The sequence below is a fragment of the Tamandua tetradactyla genome, chromosome 1 (assembly GCF_023851605.1).
Source record: "Tamandua tetradactyla isolate mTamTet1 chromosome 1, mTamTet1.pri, whole genome shotgun sequence".
Lineage (NCBI taxonomy): Eukaryota > Metazoa > Chordata > Mammalia > Pilosa > Myrmecophagidae > Tamandua > Tamandua tetradactyla.
The window spans coordinates 182,102,766-182,116,775 of NC_135327.1; the positions used below are offsets into that span (position 1 = coordinate 182,102,766).

Here is a 14,010-nt window from a genome sequence, read left to right on the forward strand (position 1 = left end):
TGAAGTGATGCTTAATCTAATCACTGGGAGGCTTTTAAGGAGGATTCAGAAGAAACAGTCACTCTTCCTGCTTCAGCCAGCCAGTCTCTCCTGAGAGTTTGTTGAGGACCCTCTTTGGAGCTGCCAGCTTGCGGCCTGCCCTACAGACCTTGAACTCTATATCCCCATGGCTACATGAGACACTTTTATAAATTTTATATTTACAGATACCTCCTGTTGATTCTATTTCTCTACAGAACCCTAGCTAATACACCCTTTTAAGTACACAGACAAAAGATATGCCCACAAACTCTCAGTTTCTCCATCACCCACCCTGCCTAACCCTGGCAGTGTACTAAAGGCTGCTGCTCCTTGGTCAAGCCCTGGAGTGGTAAGCCTGGAAGGGGAAAACACACCTCTATTTCACATTGAATAAACTGGTGTCCACAGTGGATTATCTTTTTGGAAATACCCAGAAAGAGCAAATAGAGGCAGCTTAGCAGAATCAATATTTATTTATTTTTATTAGATAGTTTCAAATTAAGCTTGAAGAATCAGAGAAACAGTTGAGCTTAATTTAATCAGCAAAATCTATCCAGCGCTTAACAGTGTATCATACATCAATACAGGTTAGGCATTAGGCATGGAACCATAAACAAGAAAGATTTAGACTCTGCCCTCATGAAGCTTACATTCTAAAGCAGAAAGCAGACAATTTCAAGTTAGAATTGCCTAACTTAGTATTTAGAATGCTAATTTTTGCGTTTAGAATGCTAAAACTGAACAAACCGTATTTAAAAACTGGAGGTTTGGGAGGCAAGGACTTGATCTATTGTATAGAAAGAGTCTTTAAAGAAGTAAGAGCTGAACTAATCTAAGGATGCTAGACATTAAGTAAGTCAGTGGTTCTCCCCTGTGGCATTTGGAAACTGAGGGGGTTGTTGTTTGGGTCTGTTACTGGTGTTGAATGGATGTAGCCAGGGATAACAGATGCCCTTGAAGTGTGTGGGCTAGTCTCACACAAAGAATGTTCTGTATCCTCTACGACTTTCTAACTAGTGTCCTGCTGGACATTTATGTAGGGACTTACAGCTCGTCTGAAAGAATATAATTCAATTTTTTTCCTCTTCGACAATTATAATTTGTCTTGCCCTATTATTCTTATTTCAGTTACGGTCATTTCTCTTTCCCATACCATATACAGATAAGGTATATGGACTGTTTTGACTTACCCTAATATTGGTTTTCATTGTCGTACACACCTCTAATCTTTCCCTTTTCCGTACTTCTTTACATGGTAGCCTCTGCTCGACTTTTAAATCCCAACCTATTCATTATAAGTAGGTGTAAACATCTGTCTGTTTCATGATGTCTTATAGCGTAGTCATGCCTGAGCATTTACACATTAAAAGTCACATTGTTTTCATTCCAAATTTCTATTTCTCCATTATAATGAAGTGAGGGCATTAAGTTGAATTTTTAAAAAGCCATCTGTGCAAGTAGATTTTATCTGTGAATTATATCTACGGCAAAGGGGAGGTTATAAAATACCTATTCTAAACAGGGTGAATAGGTCTGATAGGGTTTGTGGTACCACCACGACTGCGGGCGGGGGGTGCTACTGGCATTTAGTGTGTGAGAGCCAAGTATGCTGGATGCTTTGCAACACACTGGACAGTTCCACACAGTAAAGAACTTCTCTGCACCCTCTACGAATTTTGAATGTCTCACTGTACATTCTAGCTCGTCAGCAAGAATTGTCTCCGTATCGACAATCTTAAATTCTCTTGCTTATTATCCTTATTTCAAAAGGTTATGTCGTTCTCTCTCATAATATACATATGAGTATTATGTAAGTAGGTTATTGTATCACTAGTTTTTATTCTAAGGTCCACTAATATCCCTACTTTTTCATGATTCCTCATACTTCTTTGTATAAAATAGCCTCTAATCCTCTATCTTCATTTAAGTTCAAATTTATTTACCGAAGTGTAAGCATTTGAGTATTTCATTGTCATCTAATATAGTCATGCTGAAGTTACATTTCTCTTATTTCCCTTTTATATTAATACTATTTAATTTGTAATATCTGAAATTAAATATAGGTAGAGTATATTACCTATACATTGCATTTCAGGATCTTAAAGGGGGGTATTACAAAGTATTTATCATAAAAAAATAAATGGAAGAAGGGTTAGTTGAAAACTGATGAAACGGGAAGAAACGGACACCAAGGAACTGAAAGAAAGCCAGAGTGACTTGTATGGAAGAAAATAAATGATTGAGGGGAGGGGAGGGAAAGATTATGGAGGACCATTTTAGTGATTTTGAACTTTATCACAAACATCGTCAGATTTGTGTTTTTAAAAGACCGTTGATAAACACATTTTTAAAAATATGATCATGCTTGCTGCTAAATAGAGAACAACTTATAAAGGGACAAAGAGAAATTTAAGAGCTAAAACAGGACTTGGGAATGGCTTAGATGTATAGAGGGAGGGAGAAGAAGGGGTCAAGGATGAATCCTGGATTTCTGCTAGAGTAGACATAAAGATGGTGATACCATTTACTCATATACAGAACACTCGAGGAGAAACTAATTAGTATGAGGGAGGAAGACCGAGAGTTCTATTTTGGACATGTTGAATTAAAGATGTCTGAAATATCTAACTACAGATATCTACATGGCAGCTTGGATAGACTTGGATAAATTGTACCTCTATGAGAATCAAGTTCAAGAAATGAAAACTCCAAAACAGAACCTACCATGAAAAAAAAAAACAAGAATAACCATCTGTGGTTTTCCTCCCAGAAAATAACACTACCCTAAAAACATCTCTTTACATTTGTTACTGGTAGGTCCATCTAAATCAAAGAGTTGTGGGAATTTTAATGCTGATCTAAAATTTGCATAATATAAAATCAACTCTAATTCTAATTAATTATTTGCAAAATCTGCTGGGAAGGACTATAATAGGAAATTTTGGCAACTAATATGGAAAGTTGAAAAAGGAAAACTGAAAGGAGAAACTAGAGAGAGTAAGGGAGGAAATATTGATCCAGGTACCTCAACTAGTCTAAAAACTGATTGTTCCACAATTCCATACAATCAGTTATATTTAGAAAAAGAAGTCCCTAGCAGGCACAAAGCTTGCTTGAAGCACTCTTCCCTTTGTTCTGATTCCATGCTCACCAAGAAACTTTTAAGGCCCCACCCAGAGGACCATCCTTCAGTAGGGGTGGCCCTGGTCCTAATTCAAAAGTGAGCTTCATCTGCCACAGCAGAGAATGACTAAAATAGCACTTGGATTTATCAGTCATGCTTGTGTGAATCTGATTACTGCAACTCAGTCTTCTGCCGAACCTGCTGACCTTAATGCTCATCATTTTGCTATACACCTGAGAATGTGGCAACCCCCCAAAAATACAGACACTTCATGAAAGCCTAACCTGAAAAAGCCTTCTTCTTTGTACTCATATTAATTTGAAGATAAATGTCAACTTTACTATAATTGTACAAAGAGTCTAAATGGGCAATTAACTGAATGCTTTTCTCTGAGCCATATTTGGTGGTTCTTTTTTGCGGGGGGGTGGGTAGTGGTGTATGGTCTGGGAATCGAACCCAGGTCTCCCGTATGGAAGGCAAGCATTCTACCACTGAACCACCCGTGCACCCTGGTGGTTCTTGTTATTACATTACAGAGTTACTCTGATAGGAGTCTATCCCCTAAATAAACACAGAGATGAATACCTGTGCCCTAAACCAATTTCATCACAAAGATATCATATAAAGATGCAATTACATCTGTAATAGGATTTAAATTACATTCAGTTTTTCTTCAGCATGCCCCTAACCATTTTTTCTCAGCCTTTCACAATCTTCCATCCAAGGCTGTTAATTCTTGAGTCCTTATTTCAGGAGGCATGTCTAGATTTTTCTCAAATTAATTTTCATTCAATTTAACAAAAACAAAACCATGAATATAATAAACTGAAAGAGTAGTTGTGAGAGAAACGTTGCTGCTATTACAGAAAATTTAGAAATCAGTCTTTACCAGTTTATTCTAAAATAATGGCTCCCCAACTTTGCTATCCATTGGAATCATCAGGGGATCTTTAAAAAAATACTGTTGCCTGGCTCTTTCCCACAGAAATAGTGATGTAATTGATATAGGGTGCAGCTTGGGCATCAAAATTTTTGTTTAAGTTTTGCAGATGACTCAAATGTGCAATCAAGTTTGGGAAGCGCTTGATCTAAGACATCAGATTTAAGGAAATGTAAAAATTCAGGTATTATCCAGGGCAATTTGGTCTACAAATGAACAGAATAGTTACATCATCTATTATTGATGTTGTATTAACATTTCTAACTAATCACGCAGGATTTCTCTCTTTCAGTATATTCAATCACATATGCTGGGTAAATCTGATCTTTCTGGAAGATGACAAAAACCGAAGGATTCCACATGCTATCCACACAGCTGTCATACTGTGTTAGCTGTTGATTAAGTCTGAGAGGAGGTCTTATGTACCTCACATTTCCCTCAATAAAATCTCCAACCAGGACCCGGGCTACAAACATAGCTATGTTTTTTGTTTCATACCCACAATTTCTGTGGGACGAGATGGCATCTGTTGTGAAGTAATTTCCTAGAAATAATCAGAAAAAGAGAAAGATTAAGAATCTATTATAAAAGAGAGTATACAGTTTATAAGAATATTTACACACAATCAGATGATGAGCATCAATAATACCTTACTGATAACCGTAAACTTTCCTTTATACTTAAAAAATGTTTATTACACAAGTAAACTTGAATACAGTATGTAACACCATTAAAATAACTTGAGAAATATTTGCTACAATGTGGGGCTTCCAGTGAAGGTATGAGCCACTGGGTGCAATGTTCAAATGGTGATATCATAGTGGCCTGATCCACACTATACACACAGAAGAGTTAAATTATAGCTTCTAAAACAAAATACTCCATCTGAGATCACTTCATATGGTGAAAATATACATTTTAAGAAACAAAGGACATTTACTACTGATTGGGAAGGTCCTAAAAAATGTGGAAGGGAGCAGTGAGGTTATAAGCAAGCAACTGTTCTGGACAGAACTTTTCAAAGCAGTTGACGCATTGTCCTCATTTAACAACACCTAGTAATCACCAATATTTCCATACCAGCAGATCAAAAAGGATTTCTGAGTAAATTAAAATTTCCTATCTTTATCATTGCCATCATCAGCCATTTTAAAGGAAATGAGTGTATATTGCAAATTCTGATTTTCCCTGCAAAAATTATTAGGTAAAATGAATTTATTGTACTAATGATGGCAAATATTTAATATATTTTCCATTTATTATGTTTGTCTTTATTAATTTTTTAATAGTGAAGAGGTTTGAATCCAGAAATATTGCTTATCCTAAGTTGGTCATATTCTGAATAATCTGCATAAATGATAGCCTATTGTATTTACAGTAAACAGAACGAAAGTATATCTACAAACTTACTCCTTCCAATCCCACTCTCCTTCCCAAAACACAGTGATGGGATTACAGGATCATACTTTTCCCCCCACCTTAGTCCTAGAAATCCTGCCATGTCAGTTCATCTCTCCCCACATCATTCTTTTTAATGATGGCATAAGATTCCACTGTATGGATGTATCATAATTTAACTATCCCATATTGATGAAAATGTAGGTAGGTTTCACTTTTTCTTGCTATTACAAACATTTTTAAATCAATGCTTCTAAAACAGCCTCGTAAATACATCTTTGAGTACCTGAATAAGAATTTCTGTAAAACAGATTGCAAAAATGTAATTGGTCAAAAGATACAAGAATACTATATTTTAAGATATTGCCAAATTGTCTTCTAAAAGTGGTCCAACAATTTTATCACCAACAATGAAGAAACTTCTGTTTCCCCACATTCTTACCAATACTGGATATTATCTATCCTTTTACTTTTTGTCAATCTAGTGGGCAAAAAAAACAAACTGATTTTATTATGTATTTCCCTAAATACTAGTGTGCCAGTTGGAAAGGATTTATGTATCCTAGAAAAGCCATGTTTTAATCTATAATCAATCTTGTGGAAGCAACTGTTTCTTCTAATCCCTATTCAGTACTATAAATTGGAAGCTTGATTAGGTTATCTCCATGGAGATGTGACTCACCCAATTGTGGGTATTATTAACTTTTGAATAGAGGGAGATGTGATTCCACCCATTCCAGGTGCGTCTTGATTACTTTACTGGAATCCTTTAAAAGAGGATGCATTTTAGAGACAGCTGGAGAACAACAAGATAGCCACAAGAACTACCAGAGCCATGGCAGATCCACAAGACAGAGTCCACCAGCCAGAGATCTTTGGAGATGCAGAAGGAAAATGCCCCCCAGGAGAGCTTCATGAAATAAGAAGCCACGAGAGAAAGCTAGCAGTTGTCACCACATTCGCCATGTGCCTTTCCAGTTGAGAGAAACCCTGACTTTCATAAGCCTTCTTGAAACACAGTATCTTTTCCTGATGCCTTAGATTGGACGTTTTTATAGCCTTGCTTTAATTGGGGCATTTTTGCGGCCTTAGACCTGTAAACTTACAACTTATTAAATTTCCGTTTTTTAAAAAGCCATTCTTTTCCAGGTATACTGCATTCTGGTAGCTAGCAAACTAGAACAACTAGTGACATCAAACATCTTTTCATATGCTTAATGGCATACCAGATATGCTTTATTTCTGAACTGCTTGTTCATATCCTTTCTTCTATCATATTCTTTGCCATTTTCTTACTCACACGTAACTTAATCAAGACAATCTTATATTCAAAAGACAGTAGGATGATCCAACATGTAGAAAATCCTGAAATATGTACAGCAAAGCCACTAAAGCTAATAAATGAGTATAGCAATGTGACAGGATACAAGATCAACACACAAAAATCAACAGTGTTTCTATATACTATTATGAACAATCTGAGGAGGAAATGAAGAAGAAAATTCTATTTACAATAGCAACCAAAAGTATCAAATATTTAAGAATAAATTTAACCAAGGCCATAAAAGACTGATATACAGAAAACTACAAAACATTGTTAAAAGAAATCAAGGAAGACCTAAATAAATGGAAGGATATACCATGTTCATTGATTGGAAGGCTAAATACAGTTAAAATGTTGACTGTATCCAAATTGATTTATAAATTCAATGCAATACCAATTAAAATCCCAATAACTTACTTTGCAAAAATAGAAAAACCAATAATCAAATTTATTTGGAAGGGCCAGGTGCCCTGAATAGCTAAAAATATCTTGAGAAGGAAAAATGAAACAGGAGGTCCCACACTACCTGACATTACCTGACTTTAAAGCATATTACAAAGCTCCAATGGTCAAAACAGCATGGTAATGGCATAAAGATAGATATAATGACCAATGGAATATAATTGAATGTGCAGAAATAGACATTCTCATCTACAGACAATTGATTTTTGATAAGGTGGCCAAGTCCACTCAACTGAGACAAAGCAGTCTCTTTGACAAATGGTGCTTGTAGAACTGGATATCCATATCCATAAGAATTAAGGAGGGGGCAGGCCATGGTGGTTCAGCAGGCAAGAATGCTTGCCTGCCATGCCAGAGGACCCGGGTTCTATTACTGGTGCCTGCCCATGTAAAAAAAAAAAAAAAAATATATATATATATATATATATCATACTTAAAAACAAAAAAGAATTAAGGAGGAACCCTATCTCATACCTTATATAAAAATTAACCCAAAATGGTTCAAAGACCTACAGAATAGAAAGCTAAAAATATAAAAAGAATATAAAACTTCTAAATATAAAAATTTAGAAGAAAATGTAGGGAAATATCTTAAAGATCTTGTGATAGGAGGTGGTTTCCTAGACCTTATACCCAAAGTATAAGCAATGAAAAAAAGAAATAGATAAATGGGATCTCCTCAAAATTGAATACTTTTGCATGCCAAAGGACTTTGTCAGCTAAGTCAAAAGGCAGCCTACTTGGGCGGGCCACGGTGGCTCAGCAGGTAAGAATGCTTGCCTGCCATGCCCGAGGACCCGGGTTCGATTCCTGGTGCCTGCCCATGTAAAAAAAAAAAAAAGGCAGCCTACTCAATGGGAGACAATAAACATTTAATATACAGAATATATAAAGAGATCCTACAACTCAATAACGAAAAAGCAGATAGCCCAACTAAAAAGTAAAAAGTGGGCAAAAGACATGGATAGCACTTTCCAAAGAGAAAATACAAATGGCTCAAAAGCATATGAAAACATGCTCAACTTCACTAGCTATTAGGGAAATGCAAAACAAAACCACAATGAGATATCATCTCATACTTACTAGAATGGACATTATAAAACATTATAAAACAAACATTATAAAAACAAAAGCACTACAAATACTAAAGAGGATATGGAGAAATAGGAACACTTATTCACTATTGGTAGTGATGTAGAACAGTGCAACCGCTCTAGAAGGCAGTTTGGTAGTTCTTCAGGAGGCTAAATATGGAATTGCTGTATGATCCACAATCCCACTATTAGATATATATTCAGAAGACTTGAAAACAGGGAAATGAACAGAAATTTTCACAATGATGCTTGAAGCAACATGATTAGTTTATTGCCAATAGATGGAAACAGCCCAAATGTCTATCAACGGATGAGTGGCTAAACAAAATGTGGTACATATATATATATACGTGCTAATTTGAAATTGTTATGTATCCCAGAAAAGCCATGTCCTTTTCCTAATCCAGTCTTTGGGGGGCAGACCTATTGCTTAGGGTGGAAACCTTTGATTAGATTGTTTCCATGGAGACTGACCCACTCTATTGTGGGTGTGACCTTTTGATTAGATTACTTTCATGGAGATGTGGCACACCCAATTGTAGATGTGGCCTTTTGATTAGATGGAGATGTGACTCTGCCCATTAAAGGTGGGTCTTGATTGGTTTACTGGAGTTCTTTAAAAAGGGAAAGATTTTGGAGTTGTTTCAGAGCCGACAGAGATGCAGATATCTGGAGATGCTTGGAGTGCTGATAGAAGGAGCAGATGTCACCATGTGCTTTCCCATGAGATACTAAGCAAGCCAGAGCTCAGAATTGTGTCCCAGAGGAGCTAAGTGAAGGCCCATAGATGCTTAGAGAGGAAACCACTGGCATCAGAAGCTGGAAGTAATGGAACTAGTAACTAGGACCAGTAGACACCAGCCATGTGCCTTCCCATGTGACAGACATTAGCTTTTCTTGAATCAATGTATTTTTCTATGGATGCCTTAGTTTGGAATTTTCATGCCCTTAGAACTGTAAACCTATAACTTAATAAATTCCCTTTATAAAAAAAGCCAACTCATCTCTGGTATTTTGCATTTCTGGTAGCATTAACAAATTAATGTAACAGTCAATAGAATATTATACAGCTGTAAGACAGAATAAAGTCATGATGCATGCAGGATATTATGTTGAATGAAATAAGCCAAAAGCAAAAGAACAAATACTATACAGTCTCACTAATATGAAGTAACTATAATGAGCAAACTTTTAAGTTAAGAATACAGGTTATCAAGGGCTAGAAAGTAGGTACAGATTGGGCATTTGAAGCTAAAAGAGTACAAAATGTTTAACAAGATTGATTGTAAAGATTCAGAAATGGATAGCACAATATTGTGTGATGGTAGTTGAATGTTATAAGTATAATGAGCAAAGCGATGTATGAGTATGGTTGAAAGAGGAAGGCACTCCAAGCATCTCCAGATATCTGACACAGAAGAAAAGATAGAGGATAAAAACTGGGACTGTGTAACTTAGTGAAACCTAGAGTGAACAATGCTGGGGATTAAATGTACAAATATAAGAACATTTTTACATGAAAGAGGAAGCATCTCCAGATATCTGACACAAGAAGAAAAGATAGAGGATAAAAACTGGGACTGTGTAACTTAGTGAAACCTAGAGTGAACAATGCTGGGGATTAAATGTACAAATATAAGAAAGTTTTTACATGAGGGATGTTACCATTGTAAGGTATTAAAATTTGGAAGGTATATGAAAAAAATGCAATTAATGCAAAGTAGGGTCTATGGCTAACAGTAACACTGTAATATTTTTTCATTAATTGCAATAAATTTATAAATAATTATAGTAAAGGCAATATACCAAAGCTAAATGCCAATAAGATGGGGTAAAAAAGGAAGGATATGGGGTTTTTGTGACTGGTGACTCTCCTTTTTCTTTTTTCTTTTTCTTCTTTCTTTGTAGAAGAAATGGAAATGTTCTCATACAAACTGTGCTGGTGAATGCATAACTATATGATTATACCAGAAGCCATTGATTGAATACTTAGAGTATATTGCATGGTATGTAATATAACTGTTTAAAAACTAAACAGAAAGATACATATGCTGGAGAAGATGCAGAGAGAGAGACATACCTATTCACTGTTGGTAGGAAAGTAGAATGGTGTAGCCTCTACGGGGGACAGTGTGGAGGTTCCATAGGAGGCTAATTATAGGGTCGCCATATCCTGCAACCCCATTATTAAGTATAGACTTGGGAGAACTGAAAGCAGGGACACTAATAGGTATTTGCACACTGGAGTTTATGGCGGCATTATTCACGATTGCCAATGGATGGAGGTGTACCCTTTGGTACATTAAATGATGAAGTGAAGGGCAAACTGTGCTGTATACACATGATGAAAAATTGAGTGGCTACAGAAAGGAATAAAATCATGAGGCATGCAACTGGGTGAATGAATCTTGAGGATATTATGTTGAATGAAATAAGCCAGAAACAAAAGGACAAATGTATGGTTTCATTGATATAAACTAACTATAATGAGCAAACCCTGAGAGTTGAATTCATGAGCATAGGTTATCAGGGGGTAGAAAGGGGTCAGAGATTGGGCAATCAATGATTAAGGAGTACAGAATATTCAATAAGACTCCCCGTAAAGGTTCCTAGATTGTAAATTTATAGCAGTCACATTTATTCCTGAGTTTTAACTGTTATTTATAAATTCTGAGTAGCTGTGCTCTTTGTATATAACCTAGTAGTTCCTTGAAACTTCAGGTGTGACACCTGACACTCAGAGTTAGAGTTCTGCAATTCTGAAAGTCAGGATTACTCCACACAGCAACTGTTAAAGAAGCTGTAAACAAGATTAGACTTCAATTAGAGACATGAATGAAACTGATCTGATTAGGAATAAAGTAAATCAGAATACAGGATAAAGAATGATATTGTCTTCATTTTAAAACTTCAACTTCAGTGTGAGACCAAAGGAAGAGATGTTTATTTTGTCCAAAATTTAAATTTTCTGTAGCACACTATCTGGTCTGGTCAGTTTATTTAAACATCCTAATTATATGGAACCTAGAATAAGGAATGAGATCTTGCTATTCTGTACAGGTTATGAAATACCCAGATACATGCTAGAGTGTTTTGGGCAGAAAATAAAGAAGTATTTGCAAAGTCCCCTTAAGAGAAATGTGAAACTAGTATACTTCCCCACCTGGGGATATTTTCTCATGCATTAGGGACTCCAATTAAATAAGCCAACCCCTCAATCTTGAGGCTTGCCTTTATGAAACTTATTTCTACAACGGCAAAGCTAAACCTACTTACAATTAGGTCTAAGAGTCATAAGCCTCTCCAGGCCTTTGTGAATCTCTTGTTTTCATAAAACATTCTTCTCCCAACTTTTTTTTTGTTTGTTTGTCCTAAAGGTCTCACTTAAACTTCACAATATACTGCTTTTCTGCAACCTACTTAGATTCATTTTTAAAATTCATTAAATATAACTGCTACAGTGGGATAAAATTGTCAAAAACATTGTACTTTTGTTGACAATTCTTCAAAATCCTTCTACTTAGCCAGACATTCTTTGCCTCAGGGAGAAACAGAATCACTGAAAGGAATATAAAGAGAAAAAAAGAATCACTGTCAACTTTTTGAAAAAATATTTTTATCAAAAAAAATTTTTATCGAGAAATATCCACAAACATACAGTTCAACCATATTATACAATCAATAGCTCACAATATCACATAGTTGTGTATTCTTCACCATGATATTTTTAGAACATTTGCCTCACTCTAAAAAAAAAGAAAGAAAAAGAAGAAAAAAGGGTGGGCCACAGTGACTCAGTGGCAGAGTTCTCGCCTGCCATAGTGGAGACCCAGGTTCGGTTCCCAGTGCCTGCTCATGTAAAAAAAAAAAAAGAACTCATACATCCCACACCCCATGCCCCTCCCTCTCACTGACTTACAGTTTTTCAATCTAACCAAATCATCTCCTCTATTATTTATTTTTTATCCTTTTTTTTTTTAATTGTAACTCATCTGTCCATACTCTGGATAAAAGGAGCATCAGACACAAGGTTTTCATAATCAAACAGTCGTATTATAAACATTTTATCTTTCTACAATTGTCTTCAAGAATCTAGTTTACTACAGCTTAATTGAACATCATAAGTACATGGAACCTTGAGTAGGGCATGAGATTTTGTTGGTTTGTCCAAAGTGATGCCCCGATAAATCCCAGAGTGATTTGAACAGTGAATAAAAAAGTATTTGCAAAGTCCCCTTTGGGGAATGGTGAGAAAGGGGAGAAATTCAACTTCTTCAAGTTGAATTCTTGATATTCTCACAAGCAGTGGGACAAACAAAGTAATAGGCTGAGCCCCCAATCTTGGGGTTTGTTCATATGAAACTTAACCCCACAAAAGATAGGTCAGGCCTACTTAAAATTAGGCCTAAGAGTCACCACCAAGAGAACCTCTTTTGTTGCTCAGATGTGGCCTCTCTTCAGCCAACACAACAAACTCACCACCCTCCCCCTGTCTACATGGGACATGACTCCCAGGGGTGTGGACCTTCCTGGCAACATAAGACAGAGATCCTAGAATGAGCTGAGACTCAGTATCAAGGGATTGAGAAAACCTTCTCAACCAAAAGGGGAAGGAGCAAAATGAGACAAAATAAAGTGTCAATGGCTGAGAGATTCCAAACAGAGTCGGGAGGTTATCCTGGAGGTTATTCTTATGCATTAAATAGGTATCATCTTGTTAGTCAAGATATAATGGAGAGGCTGGAGGGAACTGCCTGAAAATGTAGAGCTATGTGCCAGTAGCCATGTTTCTTGAAGATGATTATATAATGATATAGCTTTCACAATGTGACTGTGTGACTGTAAAAACCTTATGTCTGATGCTCCTTTTATCTACCTTATCACCAGATGAGTAAAACATATGGAATAAAAATAAATAATAGGGGGAACAGATGTTAGAATAAATTTAGATTGAAATGCTAGTCATCAATGAAAGTAAGGGGTAAGGTGTATGGTATGTATGACTTTTCTTCTGTTGTCTTTTTTTTTCTTTTTCTGAATTGATGCAAATGTTCTAAGAAATGATCATGATGATGAATATGCAACTATGATGATATTGTGAATTACTGATTATATATGTAGAACGGAATGATCATAAGTTAAGAATGTTTACGTTTGTTATATATTTTTTTAAATTAATAAAAAATGAATAATAGGGGAAACAAATGTTAAAATAAATTTAGTAGATTGAAATGCTAGTGATAAATGAAAGAGAGGGGTCAGAGGTATGATGAATTTTTTTTGTTTTCTTTTATTTCTTTTTTTGAATTGATGCAAATATTAAGAAATGATCATGATGATGAATATACAACTATGTGATGGAAAAAAAAGAATGTTCATATTGTGCATTGATTGATTTTATTAATAAAAATTTAAAAAAAAAAGGATCTAGGCTACTGCAACACAGTTCAACAGCTTAGGTACTTCCCTTTAGCCACTCCATCACTGTCAGTTTTTGATTACCAAAATAGGATCTTGAAACCCATTGCGTTTGAGACTGAGTAAAACCACAGGGAGGAAGGATGGGGATCTGGAGAGGGCTGGCTCAGTCATTCATGGACCTTGGGCCCCACCATCCTGGGCCGTGGCCCAGGGGGTATGAAGTGGC

At 35.9% G+C, this 14,010-nt stretch overlaps 1 protein-coding gene across 5 annotated transcripts in view; it reads right to left on the bottom strand.

Moving 5' to 3' along the window:
• Nucleotides 1–475: 475 nt before the first annotated feature.
• ZC3HAV1 (zinc finger CCCH-type containing, antiviral 1) overlaps nt 476–14,010 on the bottom strand; it is a 62,966-nt gene continuing 49,431 nt past the window's right edge. For 3 of the 5 annotated variants that reach the window (XM_077144580.1, XM_077144434.1, XM_077144392.1), the window contains one exon: nt 476–4,629. In XM_077144580.1, coding sequence (XP_077000695.1) covers nt 4,346–4,629 — 284 coding nt within the window. In that variant the 3' untranslated portion in view covers nt 476–4,345. Of the gene's footprint in view, nt 4,630–10,422; nt 11,923–14,010 lie in introns of those variants that run through there. The other 2 variants (XM_077144646.1, XM_077144502.1) reach the window with 2 other exon arrangements.